Raw genomic sequence first — 22,954 nt, 5'->3', positions numbered from 1 at the left:
GTCAATACCTATTTATTTTCCCCTTGATCGATTTTATTTGCCAAATGTTCCGGAATTGCTTTAGGCTCAAATCTACATAAATATACATTTTAAGGTAATTATTAGATATCTACACCTTGTAATTCGATACTATCAACTTAAACGAACTTAATAAACCAATATTCACATTTTTCCTTCAGGAGGGTATCGGTACCCTAATGAGGGTATCAGTACCCTTATGACATTCTGTGTTTCTTTTCGTTTGAGAGGGTATCGATACCTATTGAATGGGTACCGATACCCCTAGCCCAGAAATCACATTTTCAGCACGAAAATTACTTCATTTCATTTCAAACACTTCATGTTTCCTCCTCCTTATGCTAAACTCAAATACACCTACTTAAGCCCATTTATACTCAGTCAACACATCTTTAACTTAAAATTCTATCCTCCATATGTAATTCAGAATTACAACAACTTTGCAACATGTACAATTCCAATTCTAACACTTCATATCTCTTAATTTAACCCTTGACAAGTCAAATTCAACTTCAAAATCTATTAATTCCTTCTATTTCAAATATTCACTTAAAAACTCATTTTTCTTAATTTCTCATAACTTGTTAATCTTTGAGTTTTAAGCCACCTAAAACTTTCCTTAATCTTTCTTAATATCCCAAGAATCAAAACAAGCTTTAAAACGAAAGAATTAACCAGCTGAAGACCCACTTACCTTATACAAGACTCTACGGTGAAGAGGAGAAAGAAGAAGATTAAATAATGCTCTGGAGAAATTATCTCATTTCCCATGTGCTTATTACCCTTTATAAATAGAATAAAAAATCTTTCCTAAAAATGACCATAATACCCTTATTACTTTTAAACTTTGTTATTAAATCCAACATCAACACTTTTTATTTAAGTCCCTAGACTTTTAATATTTTATGAGATTGGTCACTAAATTACCAAAAATTCTATTTTTGTCATTGACCCTACTTTTGGGATGTTACACTTAATGTTAGAGTATTTTCGTATAGATTCGATTGATGATAAGATCGAGAAGGAGGAGAAAAACAATTCATCTCAATTGTATGATAATCAAATGGTAGAAATTATAGATCACAACAAGACACGCCAATAATTTGATTTGAGTTTTATTAATTTTGAAAGAATTTAAACAAAAACTTAGCTAAGAGAAAGAAAGAGGGAAGAAAGAGAATATTTTTGTATAATTTAATCTCAAATGGTGACTAATGACGGTGAAAAAAATATTAATTATAAGAAACAATAAAGGTAAAATATTAAGTGAACTTCATAAGACTAATAAAAATGCATCATTTTGCTACTGTAATTACATCACTAAAAAATGAGTGATAAAAAGCAAAATTTGAAAGTATAGTGATAAAAATAAATATTTTTAAAGTTAGTTGATCAAAACAGAAGCAAGCTAAAATTGATTGACTAAGTGCGTAACTTTACCTAGTTAATTAAAATGAAGAATATAAGGCCAATTTCGACATTTCATCTCACCATCCTCGAACATCTAATAAAAAGAAAGCTTCAGATTTACTCCACCAACCATTTTCTCTTCGCTCCTTAAGGAATCAACAGTCTCCCTATATTATCCATTTCAAATTCAATTCATTTCCTAATTTATTGACTTCTCTTTAATACCCCTTCTCTTTGACTCTTCCAGATCTCTTCATTTTACAAAATTTGCTTTGGTTTTCTTAATTTCCCCTACTTTTTTCTTAATGTGATTTAGTTGAATCTCTCTCTTTTTTGTGCTAAAATAAGCTGATTTACCAGGATTATGCCTTCTAATCAATTTCTTTTATCTGGATTAAACTAAATTGGAATTACACTGTCATTAGATTCTGCGAGATTGTCAGTTCCGTAGCCATGGAAGAGTAAGTATCTTTCCTTTCTAGTTCATTTTCTAATTTATTGTTGCTTTATTTTATTTAAAGTTGTAATTTCTCTGAAGAATTAAGAGACAAGATTTTAATCTTTGTGTAAAGTAATCGCGTTGGAATTAGTGTTATGCTTTAATGATTTGTTAGAAATAAGAGCATTGTTAATTTGTGTCTTTGTTGGAAAATAGGGAGAGTGCTGTGGAGCTCCTACAGCGCTACAGGCGCGACAGGCGAATATTGTTAGATTTTATACTCTCTGGTAGCTTAGTTAAGAAAGTGGTAATGCCTCCCGGTGCTGTTACGCTTGATGATGTAGATTTGGATCAAGTTAGTGTTGATTACGTGCTAAGCTGCATTAAAAAAGGTTTGTCTGGAACAAATTTCTTTCTGTTTCTGCTAGATTAGTATAATGTTATATGAGATCTGTGTTCTTTTAATTTTGATGATAACTATTTTGTTAAGTTTAGGAGGAATGTTGGAGCTCTCTGAAGCTATTAGAGACTATCATGATCACACGGCGCTGCCCCAAATGGTAATAATTTACTTCTGTTGCATCATATATTACGCATGATTTTTGGTATTGTTTGGTTATCTATTTTGCTACTTGTTTTTTTAACTAATCAAAGAAGAAAGAAATAGAATTACATAATAGTTTGAAGAACTATAAAAGTTAAGAATGCTGTTTTGTAACAAAAAAGATTGTTTTAATATAAAAAAATAACTTTTTGAGATTGTTGTTGCATTTTAGTTTATGTTAATTTATACTAAAAAATTACAGGAAGCAAAATGCAAATAGGGCATTATTATGTAGCAAAAGTAGCAACAAGATTAGCTTTGGCTTGGGGTTTGATCTGGGGTATTAAAGGGAAAGATCTAGCCTTGGTTAGATTTTCGTTGAAATGTGTGTGGACTGACACAAGGGCATGCGTTGATTGTGCTACTTTGTTGTTGGTTACTTTGTTTTTCAGTATGTCAAGTAAAAAACTGGAATTACGAGTGACCCATTTTAACAAATAATGATATTGGATATGAAAAAAAAATATAATTTATTTTACTTGAATTAAAGTTAGAGTGCTGGATATGGGTATTTTGTCCAACACAAGCATTTTTAATTATTTTACAGAGTTTTCCATGTATTTGGTGGGTCCTTGGAGGCCATATCCCAATACCCATGTTCAAATATGCATCGGACACAGGTTTTGGGCAGAGGGACTTCAAGAAATGTAGAGTCTTATAGATCTGATTACAAATTGTCAGCTAGGTTGTTGGATGTTGTGAAACTCTTCCATTCTGATCCTTGGTAGACATTTATACATTTCCTTTTGTCCGCTAATCTTTTACATCTTAATCTTTTTTCCTCTTTCAGAATAGTGGTGATTCTGCTGGTGAATTCTATTTGGTTACAAATCCTGAATTCTCAGGTTCACCTCCAAGAAGGGCACCACCACCTATCCCTGTTGCGATATCATTACCAACACCATCAGCACCTGTTTTTGCACCATCTCCTGTTGTGTCAACTGTATCAAGATCAGAGTCTTTTGATTCTGCACATGTTCAAGAGTTAACTGTGGATGATATTGAAGATTTTGAGGAGGAGGATGATCTTGAGGAAGTTAATAGTCTCAAAATTTCAAGGCGTAACCCAAATGATGTTGGTGATCTTATACTGAAGTTGCCTTTTGCTACAGGTAATGATGATTCCTTAAACATGCATGGCCCTGCCAATTGCTGGAGCATGCATATGGGTGTCACTTCCTTAGTCTGCATCTCCTTGGAAATAAAAATATTCATATGCTTCAATAGGGTGTTGACTATGGTGTTGGGAGTTCCATTTTAGATGAGAAGTATTTTTGAGTTTTTTAATATTATGATCTAGATGCTATACTTATTTAGTTGCAATTCTTGAAGTATTTTATCAATAAGGATGCAATGACAATATTTAAATTTGGATGACTTTGTTGTTTCAGGTATAACAGATGATGATCTCCGCGAAACAGCATACGAGATTCTTTTAGCTTGTGCTGGTGCTTCTGGGTAAGTTTCCTTTTTTGACTTGCTGATGTTCGTTTATATGAAATTCTTAAATATATTTTTAACTTATTTTAAAATTATTTTCTTGGTTCACTTTCTTCAATATTGATCTATAAATCAGGGGTCTAATTGTGCCATCAAAAGAGAAGAGGAAAGATAAGCGTTCCAGGTTGATGAAGAAGCTTGGGCGGAGTAAGAATGAGAATATTATGTCGCAGTCTCAAAATGCACCTGGACTGGTTGGTTTATTGGAAACAATGCGTGTCCAGATGGAGGTATTTAAAACCGGATTCATTCACATGGTTGTCTTTATTGATATATGTGTTCTACATTGGTATCTCCTACACATGATTTTCTAGCTGTCATTTGGAGATGCATGAATAAAGTTCTATGATTTAATACACATTTGTTATACAAAACAATTTGAACATAGAGGAATTAGTGACAACAACATACCTTTTTTCACCCAAAGGTGTAATTGCAGAAAACTTAAGTTTATAATCTTGTTGTTATTCCTTTAAAACTCATCCATTTCTTTTGTTTGCTGGCAAAAGGTAAATGCAGCCATAGGGGATTCTGGTATTAACTTTATTTTCATACACTTAAACCACAATGTCTTTTTGATATTTTAGATGCAAATTGTTTTCTAGGTAGTCCTTTGATGGATTAAAGAAATGTTTCTACAATTGCATTTTCTTATGCTAATGAGTATGTTACATGAAGTTGCACTATTTGTTGTTGATTATAGTTCTTTGATATATAGTTTTTGGATACCTGAGATTGCCAGGGTTTGATCCCTTGTCATTTGAACTAGAAGTCCAACACTTTACCAACAGACTATGTGAGTTATAGATATTTTATTTTAATATTGATGGATACAGATTTCTGAGGCAATGGACATTAGGACGAGACAAGGATTGCTTAATGCTCTTTCAGGGAAAGTTGGGAAAAGAATGGACACACTACTGATTCCTCTGGAACTATTGTCTTGTATTTCACGCACAGAATTTTCTGACAAGAAAGCATATAAGGTGGCAAAAAAGGCAGGTAAATGTTGTTCCTTTTTGTGTCCTTTTCCTTGCCCCCCCTTGGCCTTTCAAGCTTTCTTCCTACACCAAATTGCAATGTTATTGGTATGATTATATCAGACTAATATTTTTTTGAACTTTTTTCTATTGTAGTTGAACATGTTGGCAGAGGGGCTTGTCAATCACCCTGCTGTTGGATTCGGGGAATCTGGGCGGAAGACCAGTGAGTTTAGGATTCTTTTGGCAAAGATTGAGGAATCTGAGGTAGTTCTTGTTGACTTAGCATTGAGATGGTTTACTATCTTGTATATTGTGATATCAGGTGGCATTATAATGCTGTTGACTGATTTAGTCTTATTAGCATTGTTTTCTTTGATGTGTTAAATGTATTTATCCAGTCCCTAGAATTACTCATAACAAAGTACTTGTGTATAATAGCTCTATTATTAATGTTCATTATCGTCTTGGTTTGATTTCTCTCCCTTTGATGTTAGGCTTTTCCACCTTCCACGGGTGAAGTCCAAAGAACAGAAAGTTTGAGATCCCTAAGAGATATAGCTATCCCTCTTGCTGAGAGGCCAGCTCGGGGTGACTTAACTGGAGAAGTATGCCACTGGGCAGATGGTTATCATCTGAATGTCAGACTTTATGAGAAACTGCTTGTCAGTGTGTTTGATGTTTTAGATGAGGGAAAGCTGACTGAGGTTAGTACTTGATTAGTTGCCAATTTTGACATGACACCAAATAAGCTGATGTCTAAAATTGCAAAAGTTTTTGTTTTGTTTCATTCATTTATTCATTTTAAAAATGAGTTGATGGATCAATGAATTTATTTTGTTGTCCTGCCCCCTTCCCCTTTTCTTTTTGGCTAATTGTTATACAATACCTATCTGAACAATGGTGTTAGTGTTTGACCGACAGGACTCTTGTAATCTGTAGGGTACATACATATACTCTAAGGGTATAAAAGAATGATCATGATTATACATTTTACTTTTACAAGGATAAGATAATCTGTTGTAGCTAAAATATGATCTTAGTATAACCGATTGAAGCCCATTGTATTTGTAGGAAGTGGAAGAAATTCTTGAGCTCTTAAAGTCAACCTGGCGTGTTTTGGGAATAACAGAGACCATCCATTACACTTGCTATGCTTGGATTTTATTTCGTCAGGTATCACTGATTGGCTTACTTCATCCCGTGTTTTATAATTTCAATTGATATAGTGTTAGATATTGATTTTTTGATCACAGTATGTTATCACAAGTGAGCAAGGGATTTTGCGACATGCCATTGACCAGTTGAAGAAAATACCACTGAAAGAAGAACGAGGCCCACAGGAGAGGTTACACTTAAAAAGCTTGCATGTCAGAATTGATGGTGAAGAGGGTTCTCGTGATGTTTCTTTCTTACAATCATTCTTATCACCCATCCAGAAATGGGCTGATAAGCAACTAGGAGACTACCACTTGAACTTTGCTGAGGTTTGGTTAATTGTTCATGGTGATACTCCTAGATAAGAATGTGATTTGTAGGAGTTGTCCTTCATAAGAAAATTTCTTGTTAATGGTTGTTTTGTGGATATGTTATTTGTTCTGTGATGCAAATCATGATTGTTAAAACTTAAATGGATCTAAATATTTGCACCATATTAATGAAATATGTGCTAATTGCTTGACTGCAGTGCAAACTATAATTTGGATTTATAGTTTATTACTGAATGTAATTCTTGCTGAAATTTTTAACTGAATTTTCTTTGCTTCTAATGAATCATGTGTATAAATTACTTACTCTGGAGTAACTACCTTATTAACTTGTCTAGAATCATCTAAAGCTATTTTATTGTTTGGCATGCTTTAAATAGGGTCAACAAGGAGCTTTGTGTAAAGAACATCATTTAATTTTTTTTCTGTATGAACTTTGGATTCAAGGTTTTGACTTTAGGCTTAAAGCAAAGTATGGATGGACTAACATTAACAGTTTTAATTTAGCTCAGCAGCCATGTGTGTGTTTATGTGGCCCTGCATTATATCTTTTGTGGATGTGCAATTGTATTAGTTTAATTTTTATTTTTATATATGTTTCATGAATCAATATGATATGAAATTAGACAAGATAAGAGGAACACTCAAAAGTTGACGCTGCTAAATGTCCATATTTCTTTTCTTAAAATGCTTTAGGACATCGTGCTGATAATGTCGACAGTTTAAATATGTTCCATTTTGCCAATCAGTGAATTCCTTGGTTTTATCTATTCAGCTGCATGAGCATGTGTGTGTACATGGAAACAGATACACACATCTATATCTGTATGTTTAGATACATTTGCAAACATGGGTACATATATGAACGGCTTGGCATTTGCTTTTCTTAAGCTATTCTGAATTTGGATCTGTTCGTTGCTTCATGAACTATCTTTAATGATTTTTGTTATCCTTATTTTTGTTGGATATGCCAGTATCATAATACTTCTCATTTGACTTGTAGGGATCAATGGTAATGGAGGATATAGTAACAATTGCAATGATTGTTAGAAGACTTCTTTTGGAAGAATCTGACATTGTATGTTGTACATTTACTCTTTAATTTACATATTACACCATATGAGCAGTGTCCAAGACGCCCCGTGTTTTCTATCTAGATCTCTAGTTTGTTGTTTCCTCTTATCTGTTGAGTATTGTGAATTACATTTCAATATTTTCTGCAGGGTGTGCAATCTTCCACTGTCTCAGATAGAGATCAGATAGAATTATATATATCTTCATCAGTTAAGAATTCATTTGCTAGGGTAAGTGTTTTTGCCCAATGTTTATAATTTTTCTGGTTCATATATTCTTATTTGTATCGTAATCAAGATGCCTAATAGAGGGGGAAAAAACCTGCAAAGGCTCAGGAAAATATATGAATTACAGAATGAATCTGAACTCACTTAGAATAAAATCCATTATGGTTCACACAAGTGTCCCTTTCTTTTGTCTGCATCTGATATACTCCTACCACAGGAATCATATGTTAACCTGGATAAATTATATGCCTACCATAGGGACATGGTTTATGTAGCCCCTGTAAACAGATTTACCAACGTTAATTCTTAATTTTGTAGGATGAAACTCAAATATCTGTTCTTTTCAAGGTGACTGAAACTGTTAAGCTGCTGTAACATAGCATATAACACTGTTAAGCTGCTGTAACATAGCACATAACAACCATAATAATAGAGCATGTATGACTTAAAGTCAAGCCAATTGTGTAAACGATTAAAATCTAACCAAAACTAATTAAATTTGATTGATAAACTATGCTGAAATTCCCCATTGTTACTAACTTATATTATTTGTTTCTTTTGATGCAAGTCATTAATCTCTAAGCATGTGCAAAACTGACTTCATAATAGCTTACTTGATTAACCAATTCAAGTTATTTGAGCATATCATCTATATTCAAACAAAACAACTCATCCATCCAAAGAACATAATCCAACTTAATTATGAAACCATTTATCCATTAAGTTAGTCGGAAAACCAACCATAAGATATCTCTCCAATTGAATCCCATGGTTTAGAAGCTCAAATTTTAAATGATAAAGTTCTCGCTTTCAATTTCATGAGCAATGTTGAAGCTCCTCCTGTGGTTGTCAATGCTGACGAGATTGAATCAACAGCGATTAAACATTCAACAACAGAGTAGAATTGACAAAGGAAACCCTAGCAAAAACATAGAACACATTTGGGAATTTTATTGAATAAATTACAAAATACGTCTGTACTTGAGCTTTGTGCTCAGTACATCAATCTATACTAAATTTCCTAACAGATTCAGTTATTGAATAGAACAAAAATAACCGATTGGGCTTGCTGTCAAACGGATCAGTTACAGCTGGAGCCCAACTAACTTCTAGAATCCATCACTCAACTTGAACTCGAGACTTGAGCTGGATCTGCATATAATCCAACAGGCAACAATGTCTGCTTTTGATGTTATTTCTTACAAGTAAATTAAACTCGTAAAATATTCAAAACTTCATGCTAGCTTTGTTTCCATCCTGTGAAGGCATGTTAAATTTGAGTATCTTTGTTTCTTTGGACAGATATTGCAAGCTGTTGATAATCAGACACAATGGCTGAACATCCTTTGGCATTGCTTGCAGAGGAGGTCAAGAAAATTCTGAAAAAAGATTCTACAATTTTCATGCCAATTTTATGTCAGAGGCATCCGCATGCAACTATTGTTGCAGCTTCACTTTTACACAAGTTTTATGGGAACAAGTTGGTAAGCTGAGACATAACAACTCTATGTATGTTTTAGCTTATCTAGTCCGATTATAGTACATCATAAGCTTCATTATTTGTTATTTTTAACTTTGTGTTCTTATCGATGCTTATATTGTCCAGAAACCTTTTGTTGATAGTGCTGAACATTTGACTGAGGATGTTGTATCCGTATTTCCTGCTGCTGATAACCTTGAGCAGTATATACTAGACCTCATAAAATCTGCTTGTGAAGGTGATAATGTGGAGATCCATTTCAGGAAGCTAAACCCATACCAGGTGAGATAGCTGGATTTTGTTGTCTAGTTTTTATTCTAATAATAAGCAGCAGAATATCTTTCTGTGGCTATGACTTCGAGTCTTTAGAATCGGAGCTGATAAAAGAAATATCCTTTCACATTGGTGATAGTCCAATACTTGGTTGCTCCGTTGTATTTCAATGGTACATTTATGTTATCCAGGTTTTGTTGTTCTTTTTGCATGCAAAAGTTTGAAGAAAAGAATAAGTAGTTTATTTTAAAAAAGAGATTATTTGATAAAGTAGTTAAAGCACTGAATCATATGATATCCTCATATTTGATTAAAATTGGCTCAAAGTAAATACAGCTAATTGTTCGGTATTAAGGGAAATAAAGTTATTCCTTTTATCTGATTTTTTTAATTATTTAAAGAGCTTCTTTGCTTTTGTATCATTTTTTTCATAAAGAAAAATATCAGAAGCGGCAATTAATTAGAGTATTATATATATTTTTTGTTTGATTGATTGAAATATCCCTAGCATAATAAAGACTTATATTATGAGAGACTGCAGTTTTGATCCTTGGTTGTGAGTTTGTTGAACTTGAAAGTGCTTCCTTCATGTATCTCCAGTTATTTATAAAGATGCAGTTGAATCTTATTCTTTAATGTGTGTGTTTTTATAGAATTCTTTCATGTGGTTAACTGATGAGTAGTTGTAGAAACTTTGGAAAGGATAGTTTCAAATGATTTTCTTTTTAGGTTTTCTTTTGGCTACTTCAAGGCTAAATATAGGAGTTTCTTGTTCATGCTTGGGAGCCATCGTTGTTACTGTTTTGAGTACATAATGATATGCTTCTCCTTTGCGACTACATGATCAATATAGTTTTTTGTCATTATCTCAAGATCAGCTTGAAAGAATTGTATTAATGTTGATAGGAAAAGATTCTGTCCAGTATAGTCTGTCTATTTATTTTCTCTCAATTCTTTTTACTATTCTCCCCCACTAAAGATGCATTTTTTTTTTCCATTTTCAGATTGAATCTGTTTCTGGAACAGTGGTGCTGCGATGGATTAATTCACAGTTGGGAAGAATTGTAGGTTGGGTGGAGCGGACTCTTCAACAAGAGGTAAACAAATTTTTGATTTTTTTATTCTCTTCAAAACCCATGTCTTCCCCTTTCTTTTTTTGTTTGCCATCTGTCTCTCTCTCTTTCTCTCCTCTTACCTTTGATTTAGAAATGAATATTTTTTTATCGTACTTGTTTCAGTTGTTGCTGCATAGCCCCCCCTCCCCTAACAGCTTGAACCTTTTCTATTTACTTTTCTACTAGTGGGATAGGGTTAAAAATTGATAGGTAAAGGTAGAGTATCCAGGCATGGTACTGTTAATGAGCATTGGACCCTTGTGGTACAGAATGTTTTGTGAACTGAAAATCCATGGTAGATCTAATAAAGTTGAAAAAGTAGAATTGACCAAATATGTGAGTGTGGTAACAACAAAAGCTTGCAACGTAAATTGGTTGGGATGTTGTGCAGAATTGTAGTTTTTTTTCCTCTAAGTTGAGTTGATTTGTCCCGATTTTTCCTGTTGAAAGCTTATTGGTCTGTTTAATCATGGGAAAGTTTTGTTATTATTAGCTAGATGTACGTACTCGGATTTGGTTTTGTATGTTGGTTGATGTCTTTCATTGTTTATAAAGCTTATTTTTTCTTTTAGCGATGGGACCCAATATCACCTCAACAGCGGCATGGGAGTTCAATTGTGGAAGTTTATCGGATTGTTGAGGAGGTATGAACGTTCATATTTCTTTTACTGGCCCCTTTTGGGCTTAATAGATTTCTAATCTGTTTACATGAAGCAGTTATTATTTGATGCATGATATTTATCAGGGTTCTTCCTATAGTTTGTTATTTTTCGAAACTCCGGATATCATAAAGTTGACTATTTGCTTTGCTTCTGAGAAGCGAGAACAACTTTTGTTATTTTCATCATATTCCCATGTTTTCCCTCTTTGAAAATGTGTTTTCATCTTTAACTATTCACACCTATTTTCTGTTGGAAAACAATTGAAAACCTTTTTGTTCTGTCTAGAGTTGACATATCCTAAATTTTTACACTTGTAATCATCTTTTTGTTCGTTAGTATTCTATGCATTTGAATTACCAGATTCTAGATGGTTCTTGTGTATTTTCTTAAATCATCTGTCTATTTGAAGTCATTCATGCGGTTTCTTGTTCTAATATTTTGCAAATTTAAAGGAAAAAATCTATGTATGAAGTTCAGAAATCTGTATACATTTGCTTTAGTTGGTGTCAGATCTGGAATAAATTATTGATTCAGAGTCGATGTAGCCAGTCCTTGAAACAATATAGTAACAGTCAGAGTTTCAAATGTGATTTTGCCTATAAGATGGCTACTAATCCCCTTGGAATCTATAAAGGTTGCTTTGTACCAGCCTACTTGGACTGTCTAAAGATATTTAATGATTTGTATAATTTGATTAAATGCTTTTAGAGAATTGTGTCTGTTACTTAGGAACTAAGATGGTAATGGGAAAAAATAAACTGGAAAATGATCTGAATTTACTGTACATTTACACTGACATATTTGCTTTGTTCTCCCTAAAGTATTAGCTGCAGATATGATCTCTACTTTATCTGTTTTAATTAATTGATCCATTAATTGTTTTTAACTAAAAAAGATGAGTGGTTTTATTCCGAATGGTAATAGTATGGATTTTGACGAGTAATTAACTAGTTTTAGTTATTTAACTTTTGGAGTTTGATATTATTGAAATGAAAGACATTGGTTAATCTCTAACAAATATTTGGTTGTTATTAGTTAGAAAACATTTTTCACAGGCTCTTGGAATCTCATAATTTTGAAATCAGATTCATTTCTTTTATATCTTGTTCTCCCCATGGATGTTTTTCTCATTCTGGAGATATTAATAGTACATTCTACTTTCTTTTTTATTTTTGGGTGCAGACAGTTGATCAATTTTTTGGTATTAAAGTTCCCATGAGGCTTATGGAACTGAATGCTTTGTTTCGTGGCATTGATAATGCATTCCAAGTATATGCAAATCATATTGTGGATAATTTAGGTCAGTATCCTTTATGTTAACATTCTAAGTTGATGGATTTGACTGTCATTTACATGAAAGGAACTAGAGTGTTTTTTCCCTTCATTTTTTTGGTATTTGTGGTAGTCAATATTTATATTTTACTAATCTGTCGTAAAATACAATAAAAAAGTAGCACAAAACACTGGGTTGCGTTAGTTACAGTTGAAAACGAATTGCTGAAAGTCTTATTCTAGAAAAGATTAGGATGCTAATGTCACCTAGCTCAGGAACAGTTGAGCTTGAGCTTTTCCCTGCATCTGTTAAGCTTCATTGATTACACTAGTGAAGAACATAGAACAATCGAGGAACAACTTCTAACTTCAAAGGGGCTTGAATCATATGGATGTACTAGGCAATTTCAGGAACTTGTGAATGAGCATTGCATATCAGCTAGAGTTAAAAGTTTTATTCTAGAAAGGATTAGGATGCTAATGTCATCTAGTTGAGCTTGAGCTTTCCCTGCATCTGTTAAGCTTCACTGATTACACTATTTAAAAACATAGAACATTGAGTACCAACTTCTTCTAACTTCAAAGGGGCTTGAATCATGTGGATGCACTAGGTAATTTCAGCAACCTGTGAATGAGCATTGCATATCAGCTGGAGTTAAAAGTTGGACCTAAAGTGGTTGATGGAAAATTTACATGATATAAATTGTTGATAATTTTAAACTATCTGGATACTGCAAGTTTATTTATAGAATGAGCACTCAGTACATTTTAGTGTTTTTGGACTGTTAAGCATCCAACTTAAGACTAAATTGGTAATAGGTGGAGGGCCCCAACTTTAATATAAGACCACAGGAAAACTAATACATAATAACAGATGTCAGATAACACCGGTTAACACTCCCTTTCACGTGTAGAAGAACAACAGACCCTGGACCTTGATACCATGTTAAGTATCCAACCTAAATCCAATGGATGCTTAACATGGTATCAAAACCTAGGGTCTTTTATGCTGTTTTTCCTGCCTAACCGTTGATGACCCCATGTGAGGTTGTACAAGTGTAGGCCCTGTGAGCTATACGTGAGGCATATTAAGTGGTGTTATCCCACATCGGCTAGTATTAGGTTTCCTTTGATCTTATATTAAATTTGAGTCTCTCCACCTTACCAATTGGTTTTAGGGTGGATGCTGAATATGGACCATCACCTAAAAATCCTGAATTATTATCAAATTAAATATTCTTATATTAGTCAATCCTCACATTGTTACTTGCCTGTACTATCAGTTGCTGGTTAACTATCTTACTACACTTTCAGTGCTGTAATCTTCATCTTTATTGATTTAAGTACCAAAATTGTAGAGTTTTATCCTCTTTCTCAAGAAGTGCTTACTAGACAATAATGAGCTTTTAATCTTCTCGTCAATATATTAGTTTGTTTCTCTTTGGATGTTGTGTGATACCGTCAAAGAGTAACAAGTTTTTTTCCTAGTTTCTATTCTTTCTATTGTCTTTACCCTTATATTGAAGAAAGCCAAAAAAAAAACGTAAACCCCTTAATTTTCTTTAATGTCCATTCCACCCATTGTTAAAATTGCTTAATCTAAACTCCTTGATATACGAGTGCTCATTTTCTCTGTTCTTTTTCAGTTTTCAATTGCTTATCTTAATACATCATGGCAGTTCAAATTTTCTTATGGGAAATTACTCGGTGTTGACAAGGCACACACCTGGTGCACCTAGGCATGTTTTTTTGCAAGGTGATAGACAGATAACAAAAATCCTACCTAATTGATGTTCTCTTTAATGTTTAACATTTTCCATTAGATGTACCTTTATATCGCTCAGGTTAGGCGTTTTAAAAAAAAAAATCTTTCTTTGTAAATCTCATACACTATTGCTTATGGCGAGTAAGGTGAAAAGATCTGTTGGGAAAAATTGCGTTACGGTGATCATCTTCAATATTCCAGAGTTTCTTCATTATCAAGGTCTTTGGCTAATATTCGATAGATATGGTGAGGTGGTTGATTCTTTCATCCCTAACAAAAGAAGCAAGGGAGGAAGTAGGTTTGGCTTTGTTCGTTTCACCAGATTGGAGGACGCAAGGATGGCTATCAACTGTGCTGATAGATCTAGGATTCAAGGTAATAAAGTTAGAGTTTTCGTGGCGAGATTTCAACCTCGTGAAGCTTTCTGGAGAAAGAAGTTTACTGGTCCAAAACTAGCTGAGGCCAAGAGTAAAGTGGAGGAAGATACTCATTCAGAGGCTCCCATTGTCGGTGTTGTTGACGAGGATAAGCTCTTAACTCTCAGAAATAGCTTGGTAGGTTGGTGCAGAAAATTTTTAAAAATGAAAGAGTTGGCTGCTCTTATGCACAAGGAAGGCATATTAGGTCCGAAAATTATGAGGTTAAGTGGTTTAGCAATTTTAATCATTTTTGAAGATGAAGAGAGCAGAGATTATGCTCTTAATAATCAGATTAGGGCGTTGAAAAATTACTTTGACAAAGTGGAAGTGTGGTCGGAAAATTTTCAGTGCAGCAGCCGTCGGGCATGGCTATCGTGCAAAGGGATCCCACTGTTTGTGTGAAGTCATTCCACCTTCAGAAACATTGCAGTCAAATGGGGAGAACTTATCTCCATTGAGGAAGGGACCTTAAATCCCGACTCGTTTGATAGGGCATTGTTTCAGATAACTACGAACTGCCAAGCTCGAGTGGAAGAATACTTCGATTTGAAAGTCGGGGAATGGATCTATACAGTTTATGTTTATGAGTTTGAACCTTGTTTCAACCCAGAATCTGTCTGGGTAGATTCGTCCTTGATGGAAAAGGCAGTTGCCTACCCGTTATCCACAGTGGGGGAACTCGTTGGTGACTCGCCAGTAAAGCCTCCCGGTGTTGAGGAAGCAGGAAGAAGCGTGGACTCATCGGAGGAGAAGAATTCCGAGCGGTGTTCTGAGGAAGAAGAAAGTCTATTATGTTGTATGGGGAACAGAACTAGAGGCAGCAACTTGTCGGGTGAGGATGAGGAGGAAAGGAACATAGGGGAGGAATTAATTATGGGTCTGAGGAATGTTGTTGCTGGTCAGGGGATGGCACAAACGAATATTGAGAAAGTGGTGGAACACGAGGAAGTGCTGGATCACGCGGGGAGAGAGGCAGAAAATGACATAAGGAAAAGTTGTGAGACTGCACGTGCTAATGAGGGAATGAAGGATTATTTAATAGATTTCCCCATGTTGGATGGTCGGGTAGAGTCTAAGGTGGTGGAGGATGTGTTTAATGTATGCCTTATAAATAATTGTGCATTCAAAAGATCCAAGGGTGAGACCAGGCAGAACAGGAGAGCAAAGGAGGAGAAAAACAATAATTTCAGCTCTCCAAATATTTCAAGGAAAATATTCGGCTCCCCAATGGTTATCTAGAGACTGCTGTAGCAAGAATAACCAGAGTAAGGTGCAACGTGAGGAAGAATGGCCTGAACTTGAAGGTAGATCCCTATATGATTATGATTTTCAAGCAAGGTGGCAGAGACAAAAGAAGGAAGCGAAAGAATCCTTACAGATCGGGAAAGATTTGGATTTAGAGTCTAAAGGCTCACAATTGTTTTTGATTTCGGAACATTATAGCAGTGGAAGTATTGAAAGAAACATTATGTATTGAATAGTTTTCGAGGACTCGAATATGATATTTGATTATGGAGTTGGAGGTTCGGATGGTCTCTGATGTCAAGTCGAGCAATTAGTGGCAGAATGGCGGATAGAGTTTTTTCGAAGTTTGTTTTGTTCATCTCTTTTCGTGTGGAAGCTAATGGCTTTAGTGTTTGATTTTGGCTTCTATGGATTGTGTCAGCTAATATTTTTGGCCTCTTTTTTAGTTGTATTGTGTTGTGTTGTATTTCGGGCCAAGTTTAGGCTTTTAGTCTGGTTAGTCATATTAAAGTTTGTTGTAGCTGAGATGATTAGGCTGTTAGTGTTATGGTTGAAGGTTGTATTCGGTTGTTTTTGGTTTTTTTTCTATGTTGGGGGTGGCTCTCTGATTGTATCTTATGTAATTTCTTATGTTTTAATGAAATCTTAAGGCACTCTTTTCCTCCTTCCTCTGATTAAGGAGCTTCTCTACAAGCTCCTTTAATCAAGAAGGGGGTTTTTAACGAGGCCTTCAATTCCTATAAAAAAAATTAGATGTACCTTTACACGTAAGAAAGGGGATAAACTTTCTACCTCTCATGACTTGAATATTCAACGTGAGACATGGAACCATGAGGAAATCATGTATGTTGGCCAACAAAAGAAAAATAAAACCTTCATGTGTGAGTTTATTATTACATATTGCGTACATTCATACAAAAACACAGATATACATATTGTGCTTTACTTCATTTAGGTGAGCTCTTTTTTACTTCTTTCGCCTTAGGAAATATAAGGGTTCTAGCACCTAGAGTGCCCTTTGCAACCTTTTGTGTCTTTTACATCTCTCTTGAATCTTGATGCTTTCTTTCTTTGAGTTGTGTTCTACTATTCAGTCTGTTCTACCCTTTTTTCTGCTGGTTTTTCTTTTCACTCCCTACTTCGAGACCTTGATGTGCGAGTTTCACAATGCAGCTAGCAAAGATGATCTAATTCCACCTGTGCCGGTCCTCACTCGATATAGAAGAGAAGCTGGGATAAAGGCTTTTGTGAAGAAGGAACTATTTGATTCTCGGCTGCCAGATCAGAGAAGGTCCATTGAAATTAATGTCCTGACAACACCAACCCTATGTGTTCAGTTGAACACTTTATATGTGAGTTCAAGCTTCAGTTTTTGCTTGTTTAGATGTATGGGAATGGTTTTATCTTCTTCTTCTCTCTCTTTTAGTGGGGGAGTGTGCATAGGGTTGGTTCTAGTGTGTGTGTGTGTGTTTTTAATAATATTGATTAATCAATCTTCCTGAGAATCATTATTAGTGGTGGTAAAATCATTTATTTTTTCCCCTCATGTTGGTGGGCATACTTCATGTACTTTGACCATTTAATATTTATCAAACCAGGACAGCAAAGTTGTGATATATTGACAACTTAATAGTCAATATTTCCAACAAGTCATCAATAGGGCATTAATCTGTTGATTTGCATTCACTCTGCCTAGCTTCTTACGGAAAAGCAGTTAAACTAGATTGTCATAAGTGGGAAACAAATGAAATAGTTTGAGTAGAAATGTATATATGTGATATGTACAGTGTAGCTACATTGTGTTGAGTGGGGTCAACTCTAAAAAGGTTAATTGTAGGTAAAAATGTTAGGGAAAAGGTTTTATACTCATATTGCCTCCATTAGAATTAAAAGCCAAAAGAAGGGGTCAAATAAGTATATTTTCTCCCTTTTATTAATTTTATGACAATAGAGTATTTGTGCAGTTTTCAAGAAAATCTTAAGAAGTCTTTGTACTCCGTATTATGAGTATGGCCATGCTCTTTCTCAGAAAAGAAACAAGAAAAGGAAAACACATGTTTAAACATATTTGATTAAAATGTGAAATGCAGAGGATGTTATAAACCGTGCAGATTTATTATCTATAAAATTATTTTTTAATTCTATGTTTATTATTATGTCCAGAGACAGCTCTTGCTTCTTGCTTTTGGAAGTAATTAGTAACTAGTTAAAGTAGCAATCAAATTTGGATATATTGCAAAAGCTACTTTAATAATATAAAAATGTAATGCGGATTGGTAAATTTCTATATGATGCCACTGAAATTTCTTTTCTTGCCATGATACTGTATGACTGTATACTGTTGTAATATTATAACAAAAATATGTTTCAGCATAAAACACAAGAGCATGGAGAACATGTTAGAGAAAGACAGCAGGGAAAACGTAATCTTTCAAGTATTGCTTTAGAAAGACACGATTCCCCATTGAAATCAGATGTTTTTTCCTTTCAACACTTTTATCTATTTTATTTATCGCCAACAATGACAAAGGCATATAATGAAAAGATAACGTTTACATTTCGAATTTTTAGTTTGTTGATATTCTAAATATTATCCAGTGATGATGTCCTTCCAAGTCCTTCCTTCATTTGTACTAAAATCATACTCTAGTGCCCCCTCTGTTTCCCTTCATATACTGTCTCGTTTGAGAACTTATTCGCTGATGCTGTTGTAAGAATATTTTCTGACTTGAATCTTTACTACTGGCAGTATGCTATTAGTCAACTGAACAAGTTGGAAGATAGCATCTGGGAACGCTGGACAAGGAAAAGGCCCCATGAAAAAATCTACATCAGTATGTATCGCAAGTCCATACTAATATCATCTATTTTCATTCATGCGAGTAATAATAGTATGCATGTTGCTCTTGCATCTATACCTTTTCCAATTAATATATTTCGTTGAAATGATTATGCTTCTTGCCTTCCAAAAGCTATAACGGAAATGAAAATAAAAGAATAGTTGGCGAAATTTGGTCTGGAGAACTGAATGCTTCCCAAATAGTTGACAGGCATTTTTTTATAAGAATATGGCCTCATTAAAAAAACCCCTTCATAACCGTCAAGCTCCAAAAAACTCAATAGTCATTGGAAGGAGGAAAAGAGTGCCCAAAATTTTATTGCCAAAATAAGGTCTACATCCAAAACCAATACGTTTTTCAAATGGTTGAAATTCCTGATTTTGGCTATTGTTTGGGGAATAGACTGGTGCTTGGTTCTCACTTTGTGGCATGTTTTTACTTTAATTCTCATACGTCTGCATGCTATGTATATTTTTCCATCTGTACATGTTGAGTAATCCATGTCAGTGATGAAGCAGTTTCTCGTTGAAACAATTTGAATTTTGCTTGTCAGACTGAAATTACCTTTCTGTAGGGAAATCCATGGATGATAAATCTAAAAGTTCAACCCAGAAAGATACCTTCGATGGAAGCAGGAAAGATATAAATTCTGCTATTGACCGCATTAGGGAGTTTGCTGGTAATATCTATTTTATTTTATTTTTGTCAGAAACAGAATTGATCATTGATCAAGTGCTTTTTGTGTGTTGCAGGAACTAAAATTATATTTTGGGATTTAAGGGAGCCTTTTATTGAGAACTTGTATAAACCAAGTGTTTCTCAATCTAGGTTGGAAGCAGTTATTGAACCGCTTGATGTGGTAAGCCCCCCCCCCACACCCCATCCCCCCCCAAAAAAAAAAGGAAAAAAAGAGAGGCTTGACTGAGTGAAACATCTTGTTTTGCTCTTTATGAACTTGTTATATAGATTTATTGATGTGCTGATATGGGTCTATTGAATATGTGTGATAATTGATGCTGAGATATGGCTGAAACTACTGCAGGAACTAAATCAACTATGTGATATTATTGTGGAGCCACTAAGGGATCGAGTAGTGACAAGTCTTCTTCAAGCATCACTGGTCTTTCTCGAAGCCTTCTTCTTCACGAAAAATTTAAACTGCTGCTTGCATTTCTATTTGACAAAATGTTTCTTTTTTAGGAAGGGTTACTTCGGGTTTTGTTAGATGGAGGCCCATCACGAGTTTTCTTCCCAACTGATGCAAAGCTATTGGAAGAGGATTTGGAGATCTTAAAGGTGATCACTGGAAATCAAAGTAACAATTTTGACAATGATAGTGGTGATATTAATGATGTTGAACATAGATTTCTCCACTGATTTAAGCGCCTCATTTGTTTAGAAAAACTTAGACCTTGAAATGAAACCTTTTTAGGTTAACAGTGCGGTAAAATGATTCCATCACAATATTTTAGGCGAAAAGTGCTATAAACCGATTGGACTTACTGGTTCTATATGATTTTGTATTGAGTGCAATAGTTGCAATAGAAGTGACGCTAATCTATTCACGTGAATTTGATCTACTTAGGAATTCTTTATTTCTGGAGGTGATGGACTTCCTCGTGGAGTTGTTGAAAATCAAGTTGCTCGTGTTCGGCTTGTTGTGAAGTTGCACGGATTGGAGGTAAGAAATGGTGCCTTTTACTATGACTGTTTCAAACCTCCCTTTTCAAAAAGGTGGGATGTATAGTTGCTATTAGTCATGTTATGTAGTATCGTGTGTGTGTCGGATATGGGCATGTCCAATATGGATATGTTTACCTTTTTAAAGTTTTTTCCATGTATTTCGTGTTTTGACCATATTGACGACATTTATCTCCTGTTTCGGTTTTTTCCCCGGTACTTTATGCCAATCCCATTTTTTTTCACAGGATAATCTTTTAGAGTTTCTGCTAAAGAATATTTTTCGAAACTACATGGCATGATATTAATTTTTCAGACTTGATTATTTGCAGACTCGAGAATTGGTTGAGGATTTGAGATCTTCAAGTGGCAGACTAGGTGCGGATAATCAGACACTACTAAGATATTATGCCACAGGGCTGATTCAGAGGCATCCCAGTTTGTCAAGAAGCAGTATAAGATCCCCAAGTCTTCTGCATAGGCCGTAGTATGACTCAACTGGGATTCGATATCCGACTTGACATAGAAGAAAGCGGCAAATATGTGAATATAAGTTCATCACTCCCTTTGTAAGAGAAAACAACTGGATTTTCTTTCATCTTTGTTTATGACATCTTTAAATTACTCTCCTCTTTGTACGTTTGAATTGTTCACATTTGACGTGTCTACATGCGATGGAAAACTTTTTTGAGCCAATTGGAGCTATGTTTTCAATAATTCTTTTTTTCTAAAATACCCACGTATATGAGTTTGAGCTTTTAAGCTTTCAAGAACATAGAAATCCATTCATTTGTTTATTTTGAGTGAGCATATACGTAAGTAGGGGTGCACAAAAAATTCGAATATCCGATTTTACGAAAAAAATATCCGAAACCGGATTTGGGAAAAATCGTTTTTTTAACCGGATTGGATTTTTTTAAACCGGTTATTTTAACCGGTTTGAAAAAAAAAACCTAGATCGGTTTTTTTACCGGATAAAAAACCGGTTTGAAAAAAATCGGTTAAAAAACCGGTTTTTATCCGGGAAAAAAATCGGTCTGGGTTTAAAAAACTAGCATTTTGTCACCTTAAACATGTATAAATAGGTTGGGGATGTATTTGATTGATTACAACTTTTTCAAATCTTATTACAGAACACCTAAACATCTCTCAAATCTTATTTTTGTAATTTTTTGTTCATCATGAGTAACACGGCTGAATCTTCCGTCGGGGGAAACCTTGAAGTCCTGAGAGTGATCGAACACACTCGAAACAAAGATATTTGGGATCACTACGATTTATGTGAGATGTCAAATGACTCGAGGAGGGCGCGTTGTAAACTTTGTCTAAAGTTGCTTGTATCGGAAGGAAACACAACGTTGAAGAACCATTTGACAAAATCATGCAAGGCACTTCGCTCAAGATCGGATCTTAGTCAATCGAATCTTACACCGCAAGGTGGTGTTTTTGTTTACGACAACAAAAAATTACGAGAAGCGTTTACAAAGTTTGTGATTACAAAAGCATTGTCGTTCGACCACTTTGATGATGAAGATTTCATGACAACAATTCAACAACTAATACAACCACGTTATACTCAAGTAAGTCGTACTACCCTTAGAAGAGATGCTATAAAAATGTGGCGTACGGCGAGGGAAAAAATGATTTTAGGATTCCAAGAACACCGTTATGGTGTGTCGCTTACATGTGACGTTTGGAGTTCCCCTCATAATACCGGAAATTCTTTTTTAGCCGTTACGTCACATTGGTTAGATCAAGATAATTGGCAAATGATGAAAAGAACAATCGCGTTTGAATTATTCGGTGAGCCGCATACCGGTGCTAATTTATTTACACTTTTAAAAAGGGTAATTTGTCTTTATAAATTAGAAAATAAAGTTTTTTCTATATCCTTTGATAATGCATCGAATAATACAAACGCGGTTCCAAGATTGAAAATATTACTTTCACCGATTTTAGACGGTGCGTTTTTTCATACCCGTTGCGTTGCATACATAATTAATTTATCCGCGCAAGCCGGTTTGGAGGTTATTGAGCCGATTAGATTAGAATTTAAAACAATGATAAAATCGGTTCTTTGTAACAACAACAAAAGACTAAATGATTATAAACGATTTTGTAAGTCCGTTAATAAAAAAGCTTTGGGTCCTAATTTGGATTGTCCAACTCGTTGGAACTTAACTTGGATGATGATGCATACTGCCTTAAGGCAAAGGGAAACATTGCAAACATTTCACGATCGGCTTTTCGAGAGGGGTCATGTCCCAAACATTTATCCGGATTCGAGTTGGGAAACTATAGCCAAAATAACCGATTTGCTTGGGGTTTTTAAAAATGCAACAACTTTTTTATCCGGTGTTTATTACCCTACTAGCCCGTTGGTTCTTAATCAAATATTTTTGTTGGCTACCCAACTAAATGACTTTGAATTTGAAACCGAAGTTTTTCAAGAAATTGGCTTTGC

At 34.6% G+C, this 22,954-nt stretch overlaps 1 protein-coding gene across 1 annotated transcript; it reads left to right on the top strand.

Moving 5' to 3' along the window:
• The first annotated feature begins 1,568 nt into the window (after positions 1-1,568).
• On the top strand, positions 1,569-21,195 carry LOC120219093 (protein unc-13 homolog). Its single transcript, XM_039215941.1, is given in 28 exon segments — positions 1,569-1,889; positions 2,084-2,259; positions 2,363-2,427; positions 3,262-3,583; positions 3,863-3,929; positions 4,048-4,201; positions 4,808-4,953; positions 4,955-4,973; positions 5,108-5,218; positions 5,449-5,658; positions 6,026-6,127; positions 6,208-6,438; positions 7,442-7,516; positions 7,662-7,746; positions 9,042-9,223; positions 9,346-9,501; positions 10,497-10,589; positions 11,180-11,251; positions 12,452-12,569; positions 17,144-17,322; positions 18,720-18,804; positions 19,385-19,489; positions 19,563-19,669; positions 19,853-19,930; positions 20,011-20,106; positions 20,396-20,491; positions 20,823-20,892; positions 20,895-21,195. Coding segments are annotated over 28 exon segments (3,285 nt in total). The 5' UTR covers positions 1,569-1,881; the 3' UTR covers positions 20,972-21,195.
• Positions 21,196-22,954: the final 1,759 nt, after the last annotated feature.

This window comes from Hibiscus syriacus, unplaced genomic scaffold, assembly GCF_006381635.1.
Source record: "Hibiscus syriacus cultivar Baekdansim isolate YM2019G1 unplaced genomic scaffold, ASM638163v2 tig00110204_pilon, whole genome shotgun sequence".
In the NCBI taxonomy this organism is placed as follows: domain Eukaryota; kingdom Viridiplantae; phylum Streptophyta; class Magnoliopsida; order Malvales; family Malvaceae; genus Hibiscus; species Hibiscus syriacus.
The sequence above is the reverse complement of the archived record's forward strand: the minus strand, read 5'-3'. Positions and strand labels throughout refer to the sequence as shown.